Raw genomic sequence first — 24,472 nt, 5'->3', positions numbered from 1 at the left:
TATCATTCACTTATTTCAGAGTCATTTCAGAAGCTATAATACTGGCGCTTCATGCTGGGCTGTCTGTAAACTAATGCTCATTACTAGCCTTGAGGTTTGTTTTGACAAGCTGCTTTTAGCTTTTGCATGGCAAATACTTTTCAGACTAATGTTCTCTAAGCATCTCTAACAAAACCACTAAGGCAGAAAAATGTGTCAGTTTAAGTACAGTTTTAATTCACTTACATGATGACAATATCCCTAAAGCTGTTTCATTACTTATTCTTTGGAGAGTGCTTTTTATAAAGAATGATTTGGATTAATATGCATCTATTTCAAACAGTTCACAGTTTAACAAAAATAGTCTAAATATTTTAGTGCTTTTCTGTATTTTTCTTTATACACAGAAAGAAGAGTTTCTAAACTAACTCAATGCATGCAGAACAAGTGACTTGTTCTTGATTGTTAAAAAAATTTTTGATTTGAAGAAGAACTGTTAAATTAGAAGTGTTTAAAAATTTTCTTCATTTATTTATAGATACATGATAGATAATGTATTTAATCAATTCAGAGAACAAAAGTGATTGCTCACACACATTACTTGGGTATCATTTATTTTAGTAGTGCCACAATGTAATTTGGCTATAACAGTTTCTTTTATTTTAATTGATAAGCTTTTTTTCAAAAAATAATTAAGATTTTAATTAACTTAATACCTTTTCTTTATTGATGTATTATCTAACTCATACCAATAGTAAATAGTGTGTTTATGGGGAAATAATAGACAAAACTGGTATTCTGAAGAAAAACTCAAGGTGATTTTTTTAAAGAGGAAAAATAGAGATGTACATAAAAGAAGTGTATGATAAACAGTCTATGGATGAAGCTTCTTGCTGTCATCTTCATCAATTTGATCGTTGGCTTACATCCTTAACAAGATAAAGATTTTAGCTGTGCTAAAAATCAGACTAGATTAAAACCTAAATTTCCTCCTTTAGATGCCTAATATGATAACTAATTAGGTATTGTAGGCACCTAATTAGGGAAACATTCCAGAATCTGAAAAGTAACTGTCTTGTATTCAGAAGGAATACCAAGCCCCTAAGTTAGGTACCTAGACTGCAGAGGAATTATAATGCTTAATTTACGTGCAATAATTTAGGTAGACTGCCAACCACAAAATGGGGTATGTCTTTTGCTTCTTTAGTGTCCAGTTGACATCACGTTAAAAAAAAACAAAAAAAAAAAGGTCAAGGGAACAAAGGTTAGTGCCCCAGCTCTGTTTTCAAGCAAGCGTGCGAACTGCTAGGCTTAGATTCCTCGCAACCTCCTGTAGTGTTCTTGAGTGAAGTTGATAGTTTGCCAGTTTTAAGTCTATTTCACATCTGGCAGAGAACTTGGGGGGAATTACATGTAATAGCATCTATACTTTGAAACTCAGAGTAGCTTAGGTGGGGAGCGTGCCTACTTCCCCAGATTAGGATATCTCCAATAATAATAAGTTAGAAATAACTCTGAGGTTAAATGGTAGTAGATAATGGGGTTTTGGCTTGCTACCTTGGAATGAATAGTTGAATAAATTCTTCTTAAATATCCCAGTTTAGATAATTCAGATATGGTTAATGCCATTCTGTGTGATAATCCTTGGTTTTCATAAGCAATATATTTGGGTCTGTTACTTTATATTAATTCTGAAAGATTAAATAACTTTGAAGTAATTAAATGAAAATGGAAAAAAAGTATCACAAGTATAAAAACAGTCTTCAGTGGTGATTTGAGGAATGTAGTCAAATTTGATTGACTGAACTCTGGATATTCAAGATGCACTTCTACATCCCAGGGTTTATGCATGTGATGATGAGCTCTGAAACTTTAGAGGCTCTTTTGCATTCTCCCAAAATAAGCTTTGCTTGGTGCATGGCCTACAGTGCTTGAACTCAAAACTTCGCATTGAGAAAAAGGGGAGGATGCAACCTCCCTCCCAGGAGGAAGGCAGGCATACAAGTATTTCATAGCTGATAGAACTGGTTCTTATTTTGCTTTTAGGAATTTGGATTCACTATCATAACTGTTTAGAGCTTTGCACTTTGCTCCTACTTAATGCATAGGTCCCCATCCAGGGAGAACGTAGTTTTTTCTGAGAACATACTGTCTTAGTATACTGACTACCTGCAGATGCATTTGTTTTGTTTTTCCATGCTTTCTTTGTAATTCCCGTAACTGGCAACATTAACAGGACAACTTCTGTGTTACAGATCTGAGTTGTGAATAATTTCTACCTAAATCTTGCCAAGGTTTGAGATACATGAAGCATCCTCATAGTATCTTGGAGTGCAGTGGCAGTGCTGCTCTGTGTTTCTGTACTGTGGTACACAGCCCCATGGCTGATCTTGCATACATGGAGCTGAAGGAACCTCTGGAAAATGGACAGATGTTGCTAAAATTACCCAATGAACCCAAATAATTCAGGAGTTACGTTTTAGGTCATCTTTGTCTGATAGTAAACCAGGAGATTTTAAGACAGGAAAATCTAAGTTGTGTCTGCGTTATTTAAAAAAAAAAAACCAAAACCAACAACAACAACAAAAACCACCAAAAAAAAAAAAAAAAAAAAAAAAAAAAAAAAACCCAAAAAAAAAAAACAAAACAAAAAACCCAAACAAACAAAAAAACAAAAACAAAACAAAAAAAAAAAACCAAACCAAACTAACTGCTAAAATTGGGGGAAAACTCTAAGTAAAGGTGCATTTGAAATAGATTAACCCGTACTTAATATTTCTGATTTTTATGTTGCTTTTCTTAAATAACGTTATTTAAGAGAGTTCTTTTCTCACATAGGCAGCACTCAAGTTGCTGTATTTTTTTCTCATATAAATACCTATAATAAATGTTTACCAATATATAGATATTCTGATAGCAATTTAAAATACCTCTACATTCTTACTCTCCTATCTTAATTTTAAAATGTAGTTGAACACAGCTTGATTTGTGTTAGTGTACATTGTGAAATTCTGGGTGTACTGAGTATTTGAACAAATCTTATGTGCACGTTTTCTTACTTCTTACAGGGAGCAGGAGCAGGCACAGGATCAACTGCAGGAGTATCACATGTGTTTCTGAGCACAATGAGTGTGGAAGCTGTGTGTGAGAAGCTAAAGCAGATAGATGGTCTGGACCAGAGCATGCTACCTCAGTACTCTGCAACTATAAGAAAGGTATCAGCTGAATTTCATTTATGTATTTAGTACCTAAACATCGAGATACACAAGGAAAAGGAAATATTTAGTTGTCTCTTTTCTCTGAAATGTTTACTGAAACATATCAGATATGTCAAAACAACATCCTAACTTCTATGTGTGCTAAGTTTGGAGGACATTTTAATGCAAGCATATATTTTTCAGAGAAAACGCTCTGTCTCAAAAAGGAAATACAGACTCAGAAATATAAATGCTGATGAGACTGGTTATTTTGAGAAAAGAAGCAAGAAACACATTTTCAAAATCGCCATGTGTAGATAAATAGGGTTGCAAATGTGTTCTATATCCAGGTAGAAATATTTCCTGGCTTTTTTTTTTCCCCTTTGAGAAATTGGCACATCTCTTCTGTTGTAAATGAGTGGTGAAGATGGTTCCATTTCTGTCTTATCACATTCCACATATTCAGAAAAAGGCCACTGTACATTTTTCTGTTACTGGTCTTTTCTCTGAGACATTAGCACAGAATAATTTTTGTCTTCATTTTTTTTTCACTGTTCCACAAGCTCCTTTTACAAAGAAAGTATGGAAAAAATACGAAGGTTGTCATTAGTGAATGTTTTTGCTGACCTCACTTTGGGCCGGTACCTATCATATCTTAAAAAATACAATGAGGATGTTGATTTGAGGATTAAGAGACAGGTTTTTCATAGAAGCTTCAGCAATGTTCCTTACAGCAAGAAGTAGGATGTCAGATTGCAGCTCAGTAAGTGTAGCTGCAAAAAATTCCAGTTGCTTCAGTGGCTCTAGAGTGCTAAAAGAATATGCTCATCCATTATCTCTAATGAGATTCCTCTTATTTATATTCTTGCACTTCTTATTACAAGTGATATCATGTCAAAAGAAAGAATGAAAATGGCTCAGCCTGGTCTTTGTCCTGGTTTGATTAAGACCATCTGCTGGGATATGGGAACAAAACCACTGAGATCCCTCACACTGAGCAGAGCTCTCAACTTGGGTCTTCCATTTTGTGGCTACTCTCCCAAGACGTAGTTCCCCTTTTACATTCTGTCTACCCACTGATACATGGTATAAAGAGAAACACCTCTCATTATTATGTAATGAGAATGGTTCTGTATTGAATTTGGTGCTGCTGGAAGTTAAGCACTATAAAAACATCCCTAACATATGGAATCACCTTCCTGGAATATAGATGGTGTTTAGACACTTCTATGTTGATCTTTGAATTATGATGAAAATTAGAAAGAAGTCCAGTCTTCTGTCCCCAGGTATTTCTGGTGATAGGCCTGTATTTATGCAGGGAGGGAACTTGATGGAGGTAGTACTTGATGTTAGATGCCTTAAGCCAGGTGTCATAGGTTGCCTGGCACTTAATTGTCTGATTATTATCAGATACTTAGGCATCCACAGTCCATTTTTGTTCTGAGTCTGAGAAATCTAGTCAGATGAATGTGATTTATCATATGTGAAATTTTCTACCACTGATATGTTGTTTCCTTAAGTCTGTTTATAGAACAGAATCATATTGCCTTTCATATATACATTTTTGATGGGTTTAATGTTTTCATGTTTTTCATGACATGTAGGTTCTTCTTGTCCATCAGCAATCATCAATAAATATTCTTTTATAAAAAACACATGTTTATTATATAGGATTGGATTTAAGAGTGGTGTTGGGGAATTTCACTAGTAGTCCCCATCAGTATATCCAATTTTAATTACCTTTTTAGTCTGTTACTGCCAGACCATAAGTCTTGTATTGGTGACTTACATTATTTAGTTCTGTTGTTTTAGGCAAATATAAATGGCCGTGTCTTGGCTCAGTGCAACATTGATGAACTGAAAAAAGAAATGAATATGAATTTTGGTGACTGGCACCTGTTCAGGAGCATGGTAAGACTTTCTCTTCAGTATTCAGGTCATCATAAATTAGTCTTTTTCATTATGAACCTTATCTTTTTTCTTTCCTGTTGCCTTCTTGTTATCATCATGTTTAAGATGATAAGTATTGTCTTAAAACATGCATGCATTTATTATTTTGTTACTTTGTCTTTTTGTCTTGAGCACTTTAATGAAGAACTCATTGCCTGTGGATTTGCATCTTAATTGATTGTGAATTCTGAAGTTTTGCCTCCTCTTTTTGTAAGATCTGTTTTTCCTGTATGGGTTCCCTTTTCCCTTTTTAAATTTGCCTATTTTAATGAAATTGTCAGAACTTAATTCTTCTTTGAAGCCTCTGTTCTTCTGTTAAAAGTTAGTCAGGGAGTTCAAAGTATGTTAGTGCGAGGAAGTGGACAGCCAGGCTGTAAGAGATGCATGGCACACAATTGCATAAGCATAATTTTTAAAGGAACTTAAACTAAAAATCAAGCCAATGAGATAAATGTACACTATTGGATTGGCACATACTTGTATAATGCGAGAGTGCTGCATTGACTACTATTATTGAAGCATATATATAGATACTTTATTTCCCCCATTTCCCTCCTCCTGGTTTGAGAGTAAATGACAGTTTTACAGTGAGGGATATGCATCACAGAGAACTCTGTTTTCTCCTAAGTATTTTTAGTATATTGCCAGTTTTCTTTCTGAAAATTACAGTACGTCTCTGAACTGCTAAATCAGTCTTGAAAACACTGAGAATTGCATGATGAGATTTATTGTTACATTCAGGTTGATTAAACTATAAAACAGAAGTGTTTGGTTTTGCTTTTAAATTTGTAATTTATCGCTTATTTAGTTTTACAAGAATTTAAGTGTTTTGTGGTATATGAGTTCTTTTAAGGTTTTAGCAGTAATAATAATCAGTAAATTAAAAAAAAAATCTTAAATAGTAAAATGTGATTTGCAGTAAAGACAATGAATGCACTAGTCTGTGAACAGATTTTTTTTTTCATACTTTTCCATGATCACAACCACACGTGCAAGTACACTTTTACCATTGTGAGGTCCTTGTTCCTATTTTTAATAAAATCCTTCTTTAACAATTTTGAGAACTTCTTCTATTTATATAATTATACTTATATTGTCTTTTTTGTGTATTAAGATACTTGAAATGAGAAATTCAGAAAATCAGGCTGTACAGGAAGATCCTCGTGGAACGACTGAGCATGTTACTACCACAGTTCCTCATAGTGAGCTTACTCGTCGTCCTGGGCATAACACTGAGTTGCCTCACACTGAGCTTACAGGTCTTTCTGGTCAAGCTCCCTACACACTTAACTTCAGCTTTGAAGAACTCAACACAATTGGTCTTGATGAAGCTCCTCAACGCCATAGTAACTTAAGTTGGCAGGTATTCAATAGAGAAATGTATTCTGCTTGCTTACCTGTATGGTAAAAGGTTTTTTCCATTATTGGATACAGAGAGGTCAAGAAATAAGTCTACTGTGACAGTTCATGTAGTTTCAGTTCTCAGTCTTGGCAAAGACCAGTTTTGCAGAGATGTAAACTGATCACACTCTCCAAGTCAAAGTCTTTGCCATCTGAAAACTATTCATCTGAGTAATCACTCTTCAAGAGAAAAAAATTAAAGCTATCTTGCCTTTCTCATCTTGCTTAGGGTGGTATCCTTCAAGATTTCTGTTTATCGTAGTATTCAGACTTTGTGAATGAAATGTTTTAGCTATGTGCTAGCCAGATGTTATGCTATTCAAAGGATTACTGATAGTTTGTTAGGTTTTTTAAAACAGACAACTGCAGTGCTTCATGACATCAAGAGCCTTGTCCTGACAATGCATAATCTATTCACAGGCTCCTGAGCTGACATTCTTCTCTAACTACGGTTTCTGCCATAGGTTATGGTCAATTTTCTTTTGTATCTTATGAAATCACCCAAAGTGTGTGATTTTCTTTTGTCCTTTTTAAGAAATGAGACAAATCAGTTGATAACCTAAATAGTGATTACAATTAAAAAACAAACCAAACAAAAAAACCCACCAAAATCCAAACATTTAGCAGCTTTCTCATCTCTGGTTTTAGAAGTCTAATTTACAAAATCTGGAAGGTGCATCAAAATAGGAAAATACCCCAAATTACTAGCTATAGGTGATACATTTAATATTCAGAATTGCTACTGAAAAGAGGCTTGGGATATATATCCCAGAGATAGATTTCTACCCCAGATATTTCTCTGTGTGTGCGTGCATGCTTGTGTGTGTTTGTAGGATCCTGATTACCCTTACCTATTTCCAGCAATGGAGTATCAATGTATGTTTTTCAAAAGTGAAGTGGCATGACTCACATTTGTTACGTTGTTTTTGTGTCAGAAACACAGAAAGAAGTACAAGAAAATCTTTTTTAAAACATTCTTTAAAATGCGAGTTTATATAAATAGTGCTTCTGATGCCCATATAGTTATCTGAAGTTAAATAAAAAGAATGAGAAAGGTAGTTTGTCCTTAAGAAAACATTACAATTTGCCTTTTGGAATTTTTAAAGTCAATATTGATTAAAAAAGAATATTGCTGCTTCTCTGTGAAAAGGAGGAGTACTCCTGGAAATACACAATAAAATTAAATACTTCTCTTGGTGGTGGGGAACCATAGCTGCTGTTAAGTACGGATAAATAGTAGTGAATATGCATAAATAATCAAGTGTTAACTATTTCTGAGATTCTTACATTTTGCTTTGGACATTGAATTGCTTAGGTGTCATGGCACATAGAATTCACTTAAACATGATTTTTCTGTAGTTAATCATGTTCAGCTGTTCCCCAATATTCTAGTGTATATACAACATTATTGATCTTATGAAAAGTTGTCAGTAATACTTGTTTAGTCATGTAGACGGAATAATGGAACCTGCAGATCTTGTGTCTGTTGCTTGCTGGGGGGATTATGAGCATCTTCTGAGAAGGAAAGAAACACATTGGTTTGCATTGCATTCCAGTGTAGAACAAGAAAAAGGAAAGATGATGAACAGAAACAAGAAAGTTAAGAAGGATGTGTATAAGAGCAGGAAAAAGATGGAGGGAAGGGAGAAAAGAAAAATAGAGAGTGAGAAAGAGAAGGATGGACCAAGAGGTTATATCTATATGATTAAGTGTCCTGGTTTGTGGAAAACTTATGCTATGGGGACCAACAATAGGAATACTTCGTAAGTTTAGTGAATGTGTGTGATTGCATATATATGATTCTAGTAAGCATATTTTAATTATAGCATTGACAATTTCACTTGCATAATCTATTCACAACAAAAAAATTCATTTAAGCACATACTTGATGCTTTATTTAATTTAAAAAGGTTAGTGAAAGCCAAAATAAGTAGTTCATTTAACTGTTCTCTCTCTTTTTCTTTTTTTCTTTTTTTTTTTTTTTTCCCCCCCAGTCACAAACTCGTAGAACTCCAAGTCTTTCAAGTCTTAACTCTCAAGATTCTAGTATTGAAATCTCAAAGCTTACTGACAAGGTGCAGGCGGAATACAGAGATGCATATAGAGAGTATATTGCTCAAATGTCACAGTTAGAAGGAGGTGCTAATTCTGCTACAGTAAGTGGTAGGTCCTCCCCTCATAGCTCAAGTGCTTTCTATATGGGGCAGAGTACATCAGGGGGTTCCTTGCATTCCAGTGCAGAACAGGAAAAAGGAAAAGATGGTGAACAGAAACAAGATGATGGAAGAAAGTCCTTCTTGCTGAAGAGGAATGATGTTGTTGATTACAGTACTTCAGGTGTTTCTACTAATGATGCATCTCCTTTGGATCCTATTACTGAAGAAGATGAAAAATCTGATCAGTCTGGTTCCAAGCTTCTCCCAGGAAAGAAGTCTTCGGAAAGAACAAGTATTTTCCAGGCTGCAGATTTAAAGCTTAAGGGAGTTACTCTCCGGTATCAGAAACTTCCAAGTGATGAAGATGAGTCAGGAACTGAGGAATCAGATAACACTCCTCTTCTTAAGGAAGGTAAAGATAAGAAAACAGATGGCAAAATAGAGAAGCAGCCCAAATCTCCAGAACATGGATCTGAACCTATTAGAACCTTCATTAAAGCAAAGGAGTATTTGACAGATGCTCTTTTGGATAAAAAAGATTCATCTGACTCTGGTGTAAGATCCAACGAAAGTTCTCCAAATCATTCCCTCCATAATGAAGGTGCAGATGATTCACAGCTTGAAAAGGCAAATCTCATTGAGCTTGAAGATGATAGTCACAGTGGAAAGAGAGGAATTCCACACAGCCTTAGTGGCCTTCAAGATCCAGCTGTGGTTCGCATGTCTATTTGCTCAGAAGATAAGAAAAGCCCTTCTGAAAGCAGCTTGATAGCAAGTAGCCCAGAAGAGAGCTGGCCAGCTTGCCAGAAAGTCTATAATTTAAATAGAACCCCTAGTACAGTAACCTTAAATAATAACAGTGCTCCAAACAACCGAGCTAATCAAAATTTTGAAGAAATACAAGGTATTAGAGATTCACCTCAAATTATCCTGCACCCTGGCTCAGGTTCCAGTTCAACTGCTGTTCAGAATGAGAATCTGAAGAGCGTCGCTCACAAGCGGAGCCAGCGTTCAAGTTATACCAGGCTTTCAAAAGATTCCTCAGAGCTCCACACTGTTACAGCCTCTGAAGGGGCTGGTTTTGGAGAAGAAAGAGAGAGTATCCTGTAAAAAGCAGCCAGGTTGAAACAGAGTGTGCCCATGAATTCTAGCTTGCTTGGAATTCTTTCAGTGTGTTGTTACGTGAAGCTCTGTAGTTTAAGCTTTCAGTATTTTAATAGAAGGTCTAGATTATTTTCAGTCATTTTTTTGGAGAGAAGTAGTAATTTTTACAAGAAGCAAATTACTTCAGACCTTCCCCACATATGAAAGCAGTATTTGTCATCATGGAAAACCAGTTCTTTTTTAAGACACTGTGCAAAGGTTTGGTCGGGGCAGATGTTACAGAAGTAAGTATGGTCTAATTATTAAAATTACGATGTGATTTTATTTTTCTGTTGGGATATGTATTACTTATCCCTTCTAAACATTCCAGTTACGTCTGCATACTTGCAAGTAAAGACTGTGCATCTTTGTCATTTGATGTAAGAGATGCCAGAAGATTAAATATCACAACCTGTGACACCCTTATCAAACTTTGCGTTAATTAGTGGATTAATGTGTGGAACATATATTGCGTATGTTGAAATTTGGAGTGTTAAGATACCTATTTGGCTCTATGTACACTTTTACTCTCTGTATGTTCGGTAATTGCTGTTGACTTTGTGAACTTTGGGTAGAGTGTTGATAAGGTTTGTAAGGAACGTTGTCATGATGTGTCATTGGAATTGGCAGTTATTTATAAGGTAATACCTTATCATTGATTTAGTGGATCCATTATTTATTATAGGTACATAATTTTACATTCACTGGTCTAAATAGATGCAACCACCTGAGCTACATTAAAATATCGTAAGGATAAAGTATGAATGGGATGTCTGAACTTATGGAGTATCTGTTGCTGTGCATGATCTTTCCTTGGTACAGTGTTTATCATTTGCTTATGGAAAGAAAAATAAGCAGTGTTTGCCATTTTAAAAATAATGCATACTTTTTGGAATCTCGTCAGATCTGTGTACCAGCTTCGTTATTTCTGAAGTACAGTGTTTGAAGATTTTTGTATCATCTAAATAATGTACCTGAATGTCATTGTAGCAAATACTTGTACTGTCCAGTGAAACCTGCATGTTTCTGAGGAAGAATTGTTCAAACTAGACTCTGGTAGTACAAAGAGAATAAAAAATAAATTGGCATGTTGGGTTTGTGTCCAAATTTCTTTTTGTTGCAGTATTTTGTTTCTTCATTTGATAAAAGTGTTACATCCATGTTGTTTTGGTTACAGTACTTCATGGCTTATTTAAAAAGAATGCATTAAAACAATATTGTTATTAATACAATACTAAATAAGCATCAAGTATAAAAATACATTTGCTAAATGATATTGCCAAAGCAGGCATTTCTAAAGGAAGTGCTGCGAGCTGCAGAGATGTGACCACCTCCTGCTAGTCCAAAGCAGTAATCCTGCTCTTTGTGGCAGTTAACATGTGCAGGTAGTTCTGCACAGCTTTGTTTCTGTCGTAGTGCATCTCCAAACAGATGCCTCCAGTGGGACATGTGGTCATGGCCTTTGTTATCCAAATCAAGAGGATGCTTTTCTATGCCAGAGTCAACAGAGAAAAACTGGCTTTATCTAGGCTCTTTTATTTTTTCATTCCATGGATGTCGCATACTTACAGGACTAGAGATGTGTTCTCTACGTTTCTGTATTCTGTTAAATTGGTGTGTTATTTGATTGAATTAAAACTTACTCATCGGGGTATTACAGAAGTACTGGGAACTTGTGTGCACATATCTTTATATATTAGAAAAATTATTAGTTGAACCAAAAAGCCTCCCAAAACAAAATAGGAAGCTCCCAAAGCCTGTGTAGTTGCATGATATTTTGCTGAATCTTTGGAAACAGTTTTTTGGTTTAGGTTCTTCCTATTTAAAAACAAACAAACAAAAAAAAAACCAAAAAACCCCATCACTTTCTGGAATTTTGGGGATATGAAAACTTTTTACAGAAAGATAAGCATTGTTTTGTAAGAGAGGACAAGAAATGTAGCCTTCTTCATTTAGACATATTGACAGTATTGATGACAGTTACCAGTTATTTCAAATCATTTTGTCTGTTAAAGTCCTCAAATAATCCAAATGGATGAATTTTAAATTTTCATACGGCTTTGAGATTATTTTTTTTCTTCCTGAAAGTTTTATCCCCCAAGTCTTCATAAAATACCAAAATTGAGATGAAATAGGTAGTTGAGTTCAGAACTTTTCAGTGTTTCTATCTTGTATTCATTAATACCAGTGTAACTGCTTACCATCACTAAGAAACAATAGTTACAAAGTGTCTGTGTAAGGTTGTACAGGGCTTAATGTAATACTCTGGGTATGTAGATCCATGCCCCTCCTGGCATATGGGTACCTAAAATCATTTCAGTTCCAAACAGTGGTTCAGTCCTGCTTCCTTTAACTGCTTTAACTGCATTATATAGTAATGCATGCTGTAGTTTATATAAACAGATGTGTTCATGGGCTTGTTATTTAGCAAACTTCCTAGAATCAGCAAAATATGAATGCTTCATAGCCAGTTCCAAGGACAGTATGCTACAAAAGCTGTTTGTTAATAGGGTAGTAAATATAACTGACACTTAGAATCTACTTGCATAAAAATAACTAGACAGAGTGCATTTTTCTTCTCTATTGAAGCATCTTTTTAATTTTTTGATACAGGTTTTCATAAGCAAACAGAAAAAAGTATAGTACTCTGGTAAAGAGATAGAGGAAAAGAGGAGAGAGAAATGGAGTACTTAATACAGCACAGTAGTAAGAAGTGTCTTTTAGTACATAATACATATATATGTTAGTTACTGTACATGTTTAATGAATTTTTTACATGTGGAATATGAAAGAATACCATTTGCAAGAATTAGAAATACACGGCAGTTTCATGGCTGAAACTTGGTTTTTTTCTCTACCACAGTTGCTATGGTTACAAGCTTGCTTAGTTTGTTGCACAATTCTTGGAGTTAAGAAACCATAAACTATTTCCAGTGTTGAAGTATTAAATGTTAGCTCTGTGACTTGTGGGAATCATGGAACCCAAGAGTTCCATAGAGAATGGAAATGAATGAAAAATATAAAACAGTAAGACAACTGCAAACTTATTTCTGGTACTCACCACATTCCAGAACTCTTGTAATGAGAGTTTATGTATCCACTCTTAATTTTGGATGACTGAACACTACAGGAACTTGAAACCATGACTTCTTTGCCTAACTGAAACTGAAAAGTACAGTTTGGCTTGTCCTTGTGTTCTGATGCCTGGATATGTTTGCATAGTAGGGTGAAAATAAATCATTTTTTAACGGAAAAATTGGATGCAAGTAACATTCCAGGATTTATGTGAAATTCTTGTGGCTATTTGCCAGCTTTTTCCAGGATTGCAGTTTATGATGAAGGGGGAGAGGGAAATTCTTACGTCCCACTTAAAAAACTTGCAACAAAATAATGGTCTAGTAAAATTCTTGGAGATTGTGGAATAAGGTTTCCATTTTGTGCCTGTCCTGGTCAGTTTGGGATATCTGATCACTCTATATGACTTTGTCTATGCAGCAGCATATATATGTGGTGTTAGTAAGTTTTTAGTCCTTAGCTTTCTTAAGTTTTCTTTTCAAAAGCTGTTACTTTTTTTGTTTCTTCTCTTATTTTTTCTTTATGTAATCTTTGGGAAACTTTCCTGGGACACACTAAGCAGGGGTTTATACAGTAGGTTGAAAATAGGTGGTTTCTCTTGTGGTCTGGGGTTCAGCTGTTCAATTCTGTCCACAGAATCCTTGGAGCCTGTTTTTTACCTTTTGCAACTCTCGTGAGAAGCTTTCTGGGCCTCATGGTAAGAATGTGGGAAGTTCTTTGTACAGCCACGAGACACACAGGCAGAGGATCCCAATAGCATCCTAGTTATCCATAGTCCAGCATGTTGTACCCCATAGCCTTGATGCTAGATAGCTTTATCGTCTGTGACAGGTTTATTTAAGTTTCTAAATACATTACTAAGAAATTGCCAAATAAAATAATACCTGAATATTTGAGGTCTCTTAACTGAAAGCCACAGTTATGGTAAAATAGAAGTGTTAATACCTAGTAGTGAATTTTCAGACACGTGGGAGAAATACAGTGTGCTAATTAGTGTGAGATAAAGCCTGCTGTGAGGATTTTGGTCTTTTCTGTGCCAAATAATAGTTGTAGTGGGGAGAAGTTGGAACAAAATTTAAATTCCAGTTAAGCAGAGAAGACTGGAAAGACTGTACTAACCTTACACAGTTTTCTGTTAGCCTTGTGCATTATATTTTCTAGATTTTGGTTATCTTTATTACAGCCCATTTTATCAGTATAAGGGTGGGGTGGGGATAATTTTACTTGAAATCTTTCTCCGTGGGAATACAGAACAGTTTCATGAGTTCAACATGTTCTCACAGGTTTCTGAATTTTAAAAAAAAGGACTAAAAAAAAGTAGGGAAGTGGTTGCTCAAAAATTTTAATAATATGGTTTGATATTATTTATACTTTATGTTTCCAAGAGAACTAGAGTTTTCTGAAGACTGATTGGCACATGGAGACTTATCAGACAGTGTTAAAAAGATTATTTTAGCTGTTTAACATCTGGATAACTTTTTCATTAAAGGTGTCTGTCATGCAAGCTGACTATGCAGTATGTTCTGCCCTTTGTTTAACAAATGGAAGCAGGTTATAGAAGTCAAAATGCAATTTAAAGCTGATGAATAGCTGATTATTTTTTTTCTGTAGCATGTTTCTTGGCTTATTGATCTTATGCTTAGGTTGCTTATGATTGTTTTGTTAAAGTCTTCACATGGAATTCTGTAATAGAGGTGTGTATTTGTTGCAACTTAGCACAGCTTCTGGCACTGTAATGATTCAGTTATTTTGTGGTAAAACATAAGGCTAATGGTAGAGGAGGTTTTCTTTTTTTATTGAGCTTCAAGTCTAACATTTGTATTTTCATTTGCAGGTCTGACTCCTGTGATGGACTTAGTATATTAGTTAAGTTTTGTTTCAGAAATTAATGCCTCATCTTCCAGAAAGACTCAGAGCTACAGGTTTTTTAGCAATGTTTTCTCAGTCATAAGCGATGTAGTTCCTTAATAAGACTGATACTCACAACACCAAATGTTTGGGCCTTAAAAAGCATTAAAAGGTGTTGGGTTTTCTCCAAAGCATGTTTTGTTATGATAGTGGCACTGGATAAACTTCTAAAAGAAATGCTGTTGGCCAATTTCCTTCTCTTAGTTTATCATATTTTAGGGTCACCTTCTTCTGAAGTGGAAGGAAAAAAAAACCCTTGGAATATTTCAGAACATGGTCTTTTCTAGGAAAAAAAAATAGGTGAGAGGTTTTGTGTAATAAAAGGTTGTATTTGAGAGTTAGTGTATATTTCTTTTAAAGATGGGATTCTAGCAACAGAGCATACTTTTTGTTATGTGAATTCTTAGTGTTGCCACTACGTAGCACAGTGTACAGGGTTCTGCCCTGTTTCAAGTCTTCTGAGTACGTTACCATGTATCCTCATTGCTTCTTATAGAAGTAACCTGGACTGCAGAATTATCTTTGTAAGTAAACCAGAGTGTCTGTATGTCCTTACTTGAGTACAGTGTTTTTATTGTTTATGAAAGGAAAGGGGAGGAGAGGAATAATAGTGGTCCATTATAAGATTTTATTTGTGTCCAGGATTTCTCATGATAGAAAACAAAAGGTTTGAATGGTTTCTATGTGTCCCTGGAACCTAGAAATAAAAAAACAGGCATAAAATACTGACTGTGCTGAACAGTAAAACTAAAATGGAAATTCTGTGATGCCTTACTGCCTTTCCTCACTAATTAAACTACAGGGAAGCAATCAGCAGAGATTTAACTCTTTTGGGTTTTAATATTTCTCCTCTCTGAAGTAATATGAAGGTTTGTGCTTGGCTAGAGGCAATACATATTCTTGAATCTGTTTACATATCATGGCACCTTAAAATCTTTCTGAATTTGTCATAGTACTTTTGAGAGGCAGCAAAATTTTGCTAGCCTCATTTTGGACACCAGAAGAATCCTTTCCCACCTCAGCAATGGTAGAATATAGAATTATGCATATTTTCTAGGAGAGTCAAGAATTGAGTCCTGAGCTTTCATCTGCCAGTCAAGTTGGACTTCTGTTGATATCAGAGGCCCCCTTTATGTTCATTTAAACCATGAGAAGTCCTGAAATCTAAACTGAAGATTGCTATTAAGTTAGCTCTCTGTCATCGCTCAGCATTTTTGTTTTCCATCCTCTTTATGTTTCCTATTTGACTGTGAACCTTGCAGCCTGTTTGTGGTCATCTCCTTTTGGAAAAAAGTTAAGATTCTAACTTTCAATGCCTTTGGCGTTTGGGACTAAATACATTTGCTTTCCCTTTTTCTTACTGGACTTAACTTCTCTTCAACTTTTTCATCATAACCTCAGAACTGCTGTACACTGCAATTTTTTCCACTTCAACAATGGCAGAAAATGCTGTTCTACTGTGGTGGTGGTGGTGTTTTTTGCTTGGATGGGGATTTTTTGTTTGGCAGGGTTTGGTTTTTTTTACCCTAGGAAGGTTTTACAGCCTAGGTGGGGTCTAGGTTCTACAATCAATCTTCTTCATATCTCTCCATCCTCTTCCTCATGTCCTGGAAAATTCACAGGATATACATATCCACAGTCCACAAACCTGGTTTTAAAATACATTTTATCTGATGTCTTTGTTATGGGTAGTAATGGACACATCTAAAAAAAGTGCACTAGTTTATATCTGCCAATGGAAAGAACCTTCAGACTTTATTTAGTGGGGGAAAAATATGCTTCTTGGTTTCCTTACAACTCTTCCTGATAAATAATCAGGTAGTGCTTGCTCATAAGGTAAGCACAGTTGTCAGCTCATCTGCTTTGTAAGTTGTCTGTCAAGACTCTAGAAGAACTTTAGGGCTGCACTCAGGAAGGGTTAATTTTCCTCATGGACCTCTCTAAGTTATGCTTGGTGCTGCAGGTCTGAATGGCACTGCAAATAACGTAATGTACAGGACATTTTAGTTCTTGCTTTGAAGTAATCTGAAGAAAGACAAACTTTGAAAACTTATGTTCATGGGTGTTGATCTAATATGCCAGGATTTATGAGGTTCTACATTTGTTTAAAGACTCGAGAGCCAACCTTTGGTGTTCAGGTATTTTTACTCTGAAAGATAAAAAGAAACGCTGATTTTTTAATTTTCTATAAAAGACAAATCCTCAAACCATAAGCCTATTTAACCTCAGGACATATTTACACCTTTGGAATATAAAGGAGGGCTTAGAGGTTTTGTTGTTCCTGAATGCCTTCTGGTCTTAATTTTCAACATCATCTCTTCAGTAGTTCCTTTCAAGGTGTGATGAGGAACCATGAATAATTTCCTCTGTTTTCACCATCTGTGCTACCTTCTGCCTCTCTTCCATCTGATGACAGACTAGCTCAGCTTCATCACATCTTTTTATATGCTAATATGAACTGGAGTCTTTAATTTTGTAGTCCATAGCTACAGTGTTCAATATTTATTTTTTTTCTTTGTCCAGTCTTCACATCAACTTTCAGGCCTCTCTGTACAGTAATTTTTTTAAGCACCTGATAGGTTCTTTGCAATACTGGGACCCATAGAACTAATTTTTCTACATTTACAGTACATACACTTTACTTCCAAGCAGAATGTACAGTGGTGATTCATCCTAGATTTACAAGAGAAGGCATTTATGCTTAAAATTCAAATTCAGGAAAGTAGTCCCACTTCTATTATTTTCCAGTATAGGAAAGAGACTGTTATTTCATTCTCGTCCTTGAAAATATTTGGACTTTCAGAAAAAAATGCAAATTACTTTTGCTTGCACTAGTTCTCTTTTAGCAAAGACCCAACAGTGATTATAGTTCATCTGAGATGGACTAGGACTCCTTTGCCTGAATGACTGGCTTCTAAAAACATATTATAAGACCAGTTTGCTCAGGTTCTATAAACTACTTTATGGTTCTTAATTTTTTTTTTTTTAATTCAAGGGCCAACAGACAAAAAAAAAAATCACCTGTATTTAAATAGCCCCTGGAGTTCAAGGGAGGGCAGGGAGGAAAGAAACCTATCAGAGTTTTTCCTCCTCACAATTCATTTCAGGCTGTAGAAAGTTAGATAAAGTAGTTGGACACTCATCCTCCTCTCGTCATAAGCTCCTTTCTAGTCTTTCTGTAATACCTGGAAAAACAACCTTCAAGCTTTTGTGTTTTGGTTTGGGGGTTTTTTTCTATCTATCACTACCTATTCTGAGGTCTAGCTGTGAACTGCATAATCCCATGGCATACTTGCAGAAGTTAAGAAAACCCTGACTATGATAGTGAAACTCAGCCACTTTATGCAAAAAGATATCTCCTTCTATGTATTTTCATTACAAGACCATAACATATCATTTCTCAGAGACATGTTCAGACTCAAGAGGAGGAAATTCTGCTCATCAGTATCTCAAAACTTATGTCTGAAACATGTACTGGGCATTTCTTGTTCACATTCAGAGAAGGCATGCTCAAGTCACAACTGACAACACCAAAGTAATGTATTTATCAATGTATAGTGTGGTACAAGGTCTACTCCTCACAATCCAGAAGTCCTTGGTTTTTATATGTTAAGCACCATATTCTTCTGCGCATTACTCTTCTGAGTGCTTTAAATACGTGGTGGATGACTTGAGGAACAGAATCTTAATTTCTCTGTCCTGATTTTGTGTGCATATATATATATATATATATATATATATCCTGATTTATTTCAAGACATATTTTTTTGTCTTTAATGTAAGAAGCAGAGCTTTCTGTTCCTAAAGTGTCCTTAACCTTAATCCCTGTCCAGTATGTTTCCAGGTCTATGATCAGAAATGCAGTATGCACATTTGTGGAATTTCTTATATCACATTGTCAGGATTTTTTTGCTCTGTCAGTAACAAATCTCAAAATAACATCTCTTTCTGGTCTCTGATCAGATGAAAAATTCTTTACCTATCCTAGTCTACTCAGCCTTCCTATTTCAATGTGAGTACTGGATGTCTGTCAGTGTTAGAGTACTGATGTTCCTATGCTACTGGAGAGATCCTTATCAAGAGCATAAAGAGCTCTGTGAGAGTTACCTACAAAGCCTTCTGTCTGTTCTCTCTCTTGGCTGAAGGTCTAGTCTTTGGACTTTCTGTTGGAGCTAAAGAAGCTCAGCCATCCTATAGTTTGCTCCACATTCACTTGGCAAAGTTGTCTTGGTGCACCAGCCACACATGTTCATTCAGTATTCTTGAAAGTTCTCTAGGTTTAAGTAAATTGTTTGCAGTGTAGAAGACCAATGGGGACAAACCAGGTAATGATCAGGACTAGGACTGCAAGACAGAACCTTGGTGGTGTTTACATCGGTACCATTCATGATCACATTTCTTTTCAGGTTGTAACGTTGTGCAGGAGAGCAGGTGAAATCCATACTCTGGACTCCCTCTGCCACTTCCACTTTTTTGGATAAAGCATCCATGAAGTCCTATAGCTTCCCGTCTTCCCAAGTGATTCTGTTTTAACTAGGGAATGCAATTTTCATGTATCCTTCCATACCTAGGCCATTCTTCCATGACCTTGATGTTAAGAAGGGGGTGTTTTTATCTTCACAGGGTCAAATCAGGATCATGTTAATAGCTGAGCAAAGCTATCTGAAAAGGCTGCTAAACAGAATAATGATACATGACATGTCTACAGTGGAACCAGCTCAGTCATAGTAGCACACTTCATCACAACTCCGGCAACCCTTGAGGAGAGTCTCCACTGTAGATAGTTGTCAAGCTCTTCTCTCCTTAAAGCAGAGCCAACAGACTGAGCAGAGATTCAGCAAGAGTTATGCCATCACACAGGTATCTAGGAGGTATCTTATCTTACACTAAGCTTGTAAGATTGATCTGTCAGTCTTGGTATGAGGACTTGAAGAAGGACTTGGGGGTATTACTGGATGAAAAACTGAATATGAGCCAGCAATGTGCACTCACAGCCGAGGAAGCCAATCGCGTTCTGGGCTGCATCAAAAGAAGCGTAACCAGGAGGTCAAGAGAGGTGATTCTGCCCCTCTACTCTGCTCTCATGAGACCCCAGCTGGAATACTGCATTTAGCTCTGGGGCCCCCAACATAAGAAGGACATGGACCTGTTGGAGTGGGTCCAGAGGAGGGACACGAAGATGATCAGAGGGCTGGAGCACCTCTCCTGTGAAGACAGGCTGAGAGAGTTGGGGTTGTTCAGCCTGGAGAAGAGAAGGCTCCAGGGAGACCTTATAGTAGCCTTCCAGTACCTAAAGGGGGCCTACAAGAAAGCCAGAGAGGGACTTTTTACAAGGGCATGTAGTGAGAGGACAAGGGTGTAACAGTTCTAAACTGAAAGAGGGTAGATTTAGATTAGATGTAAGGAAGAATTCTTTACTGTGAGGGTGGTGAGGCACTGGAACAGGTTGCCCAGAGAGGTTGTGGCTGCCCCATCCCTGGAAGTGTTCAAAGCCAGGTTGGATGGGACTTTGAGCAACCTGATGGAGTGGAAGGTGTCCCTGCCCATGGCAGGAAGGTTGGAACTAGATGATATTTAAGGTCCCTTCCAACCCAAACCATTATATGATTCTAATGTAAGTGTATTTGGTTTTCTTTCAATGACTGGCTCACATCAGTATGGCCTAGCTCTGCTTCCTGTTGAAGCTAAGGATCCAGTCAAAACAATCTATAAGACCATGATCAGTTTTCTTGGAGAAAAGGAGAGACAGCTGTATCATGGAGATATTGGCTATTAGAAGATAGGAGAGGACTACCTGGAACCATATTTAGGGGAAAAAGGGAGGGCCTGGGTAATTACAAGTCATCTTTACTTTGATATCCGCAAGAACTTTATTCCTCAAGCTTTTATTATTCATCAGGTGTTTAAACTTCAAGTATGAAAGTCAATATGGAGTTTTCAGGAAAGACCCTTATCAAATTGCTTGAATTTCCTCCTTTGGCTGAGTAACTGGCCTGCAGAAGATGGATACAGTAGATGTGATATGTTTGACTTCAGTAAGACTTTTATTGAAGCTTAAGTGAATCACATAATGAAGTGAAAGCAGACTTCTTGAAAAAGTAGACTTGGAGTGATTATCAATTATTTCATGTCAAAGTAGGGTCACATGGGGGTCTGTCTGGTCCATTTTTCTTCAGTAGTTTTTATTAGCAACCTTATTGGTGGAATTTCAAAGCTTACTCTTGTCTGAACCTGCCTTATCCCAAAGGACAGAATTACTTGATACATAGAGGACTGTAAATTAACATGATGTCATTCAGTAAAGGCAAGTATAAAGCATTGCAGTTAGGAAGGCGAAATCAAATGCACAAACATAAAATGGAGTATAACCCACTGAAATACTGCAGAAGGCGATGGGGTTTTAGGGTGGCTAGTAAACCAGTACTAAGCTGACAAGGTAAGTGATACTGTTGAAGGTAGAGGGAAGAAAAGGAAATCTCTGAGGGGTGTATTAATAGGAGTAGCATACAATCCAGGGGAGGTATGCCCTGCTGCTGAAGGTGTACTGTGTCCAGACCTGAGCACCTTTAATAAGCAACTGGAGGAGAATGGCAAAAACGTTTAGAAACACGACTTAAAGATATGTATTATTGAAAGAGTTGGATTTGTTGAGTTTAAAAGAAGGAAGGCTGAATGGACATAATTTATTGATATGTAAAATACTGTTACAGAAAGATTATAAGAAGCTCCATCAGTGGAACACAAAGTAATCAGCTTCTAATTTGTGATAGAAAAAACCCTGATATTCTGAAAATAAAAACTTTCTAATAAAGTAATATCAGTGTTACATAGGGAAGTTGTGGAATTTCATTCACTGGGAGTGCCTGAGAATAATGTAAGTGAATGAGAAGAATCATAAGATGACATAGTTTTACATAGCAAAATGCACAGGAATTTGTTTCAAGCAGCAGTTGTCACTTCATTCACCACCAATGGGACTCCCAAAGGAAAAACAGCATGTGCCAAACCATTTATTTTCCTGCAAAATTCACTGATGGAGTAGGCCTGGGTGTAAATACCTGTGAAAGAGCAAGAGTTGCAAAATTCCCCCTCAGAGGAGCGGAAATAGAAGTTCAAATGCAAAAGGGCACACTTCAAATCTATACTGTGAAATAGAAAGTGCCAGGGGACACAAAGCTGGTTGGAGGCAAAGAGGTAGTGGCAACAGTAATGGGAAACCCCAGACCATTCCAGTTGTATGGGGTACAGTGGATGCCAGCTCAAACAGAGGAGCAAACCAGTATATTTGGCTTATCGGATTAATAGGTTCTTGTTCATGCCCTTGACAGCCAGGCTTCCAGTCACAAGCGTTATTCTTTTATTTTGCACAATGACTTTAGACCCCGCCTATCTTCATGTTGGGTTTTTGCTTCCATGTTACAATGTTATTAACATCAATATTTAAATGTATGCATCTTGGAAGAATCCAAGTAAAATGGTCTGCTGTTTCTTTTTAACTTCTTACAGAATTTTGCACTTCAATGCGCTGTCTGTCCTTTGTCACAGTATCATTCAGGTTCTTGTTTAATTGTCTCTCTTTTCACTGTTTATGTTGTTCAATTCCTCAAGGGTCTGCTAAATTTAAATCATCTTTATGCTATTATAGGATGGTAAGAAAGGAGAGAGAATGTGTATCTAACATGCGTGTTTAAGCAAAATGTAATCTACATAAAATCATGTTACCTGATTTATATTCAGGCCCAAAGAAGTGGCTTTTTCCTTACACAGAGATCTGTGGGTGCCCAGCGCTTGTGCTTTTTCCCTGGCTCTTTTTTACTTAGTAACGTAAGCAAAACTAGGGCTTGAATCTACATTAACACTTCCAACAGGAAAATGATCATTGTTTGGCCTATTGCAATGGAATCTCTCCTACTGATACAGATATGCTCTTTAAAACATAATACTAAAAACAGTGCTTAGTCTGGGAGGCCTTCTAGGCAATGTAACTCCCAAGTCATTTGGCAATTGTTTGAGCATGTGGCAGGTACAATTTCACGTCATAAATGACCAAGTTTAATGCCCAAGAATGTTGTTGCCATTGTTTAGTATTACAAAGCTAGCCCAGTATCATACTGTTTTGGACATGCTTGTTCATAACAATTCCTGAGAGAGAGAACTGAATTTCCCATTTTTACAGATGCATAGAAACAAGGAGTGAAATTACTTGCAGAGGTCATGTACAAAGTCCGTGGGAAATTGGGACTAAGAGTTGTGTCTCATAACTCCCTGTTCAAAGTCCTAACCACGAGATCGTTATTTTCCCCCACATCAGTGAAGCCCTGTTTCATCACCTTCAACAGCTGATAAATTACTTCTTTGAGCTGCTTAAACACCAGAACTTTGAAGGAAAGGCAAGAAATGTTTATAGCTTTCAAGTGTTTTCATGGACACCTTAAATCATTCACCAACTTTATAGGCATCAAATGAAATCGACTTTCTTTCTTGACTTGTAATTAAGTGCTTAAGAAACGTGTGGAAGCCATCAGTTGATCAAAAAACTTAAAAATACACTTCAGCAGTAGTTCAGAGACTAAGAGATAGTAAACTAGTACTTTTAAAACTTGAAATTGATTACATTTATAAAGCTTTTTTTTTCCTCGTCAGGAAATTGAAGAATGTCTATAAATGCCTGGTTGGTGAAATACTCAGTTACTTAAAGAGACGTCTCTATCTGAAGGTATCTTTGCAAGTGTTCTTTTTTGAGACCTTCTGTTATGACTCAAATCAAATTGCCACACAGTTACCTTATATTTACCTTTAGTTCCTACATTTCAATGTGACAGTGTCTCAGAGATAAGGATAGATATCCAGTAATTGATTACGTGAAGTAATTGTTCCAAGTATACCTCCACTGAAGCCTTACTGCATTTGCTTTGGGGTATGTCTATACTGTAGTCTGATGGTGTTAGGTCAGCTCATGCAGGTAAGCTGTCTGAAGCATCAAGGCCAGTCAGGTTGTGAAGATTTAGAAGTCAGTACAGCGTTGTGTATTTTCCATGGCTGTCTCATACTTGAAGTCTGTACTGGACAGTCTTCTCTGGTGTTGGTACCCAACCTAACAGGATGAAAGCTTGCTTAGGCTCATTTTCACATACTGCAGTCATGCTTCCCAGTTGTACTACATATGTATCCTTTTTCAGGTTTGGAAAAATGCTGCATCTTCACATCCACTCCATCTCTAACATTTGGGTTGCTGCATGAATTAATGCCCCCCAAAATAGCATTTATAGAGTTGGTTTTCCTTTGTAAACCTGAAAATTGTGTATCGAAAGAACCTGCTGTTACTGTTTCTTAGTGAACGACTTTCATTGGTGGATCTGATTGATAGAGCAATTCAGATCACAGAACTCTTGGATTTAGTGTCAGTCCTCCTTGGCTCTTTGTCATCTGCTCATCTCGCCTGTTATTTTTGATGTAATAATAGTCCTTTTTATCCTTTGCTGCATATAGATCTGAAGGAAAAAACCCAACTTTTTCTTCCTTATTTAAACAGTGTAAGAAAAAAAAAAATCTCCTAATTACTTATTTATTTACATCTTTACTGATAAACCCCCGAAAAAATATATAGGGTCATGGGTGTTCTAAATACATAGGATTTCATCAGAAATAACACTATTCAATGAA

At 36.4% G+C, this 24,472-nt stretch overlaps 1 protein-coding gene across 3 annotated transcripts in view; it reads left to right on the top strand.

Moving 5' to 3' along the window:
* Nucleotides 1–10,943, top strand: part of KIDINS220 (kinase D interacting substrate 220) — an 86,388-nt gene extending 75,445 nt beyond the window's left edge. For all 3 annotated transcript variants that reach the window (XM_049818750.1, XM_049818748.1, XM_049818747.1), the window contains 4 exons: nucleotides 3,048–3,194; nucleotides 4,989–5,087; nucleotides 6,241–6,489; nucleotides 8,522–10,943. In XM_049818750.1, the coding sequence (XP_049674707.1) occupies nucleotides 3,048–3,194; nucleotides 4,989–5,087; nucleotides 6,241–6,489; nucleotides 8,522–9,793 (1,767 nt within the window). In that variant the 3' untranslated portion in view covers nucleotides 9,794–10,943. The remainder of the gene's footprint in view (nucleotides 1–3,047; nucleotides 3,195–4,988; nucleotides 5,088–6,240; nucleotides 6,490–8,521) is intronic.
* The last annotated feature ends 13,529 nt before the right edge of the window (nucleotides 10,944–24,472 follow it).

The sequence above is a fragment of the Accipiter gentilis genome, chromosome 16 (assembly GCF_929443795.1).
Source record: "Accipiter gentilis chromosome 16, bAccGen1.1, whole genome shotgun sequence".
NCBI classification, from domain to species: Eukaryota; Metazoa; Chordata; class Aves; order Accipitriformes; family Accipitridae; genus Astur; species Astur gentilis.
The sequence above is the reverse complement of the archived record's forward strand: the minus strand, read 5'-3'. Positions and strand labels throughout refer to the sequence as shown.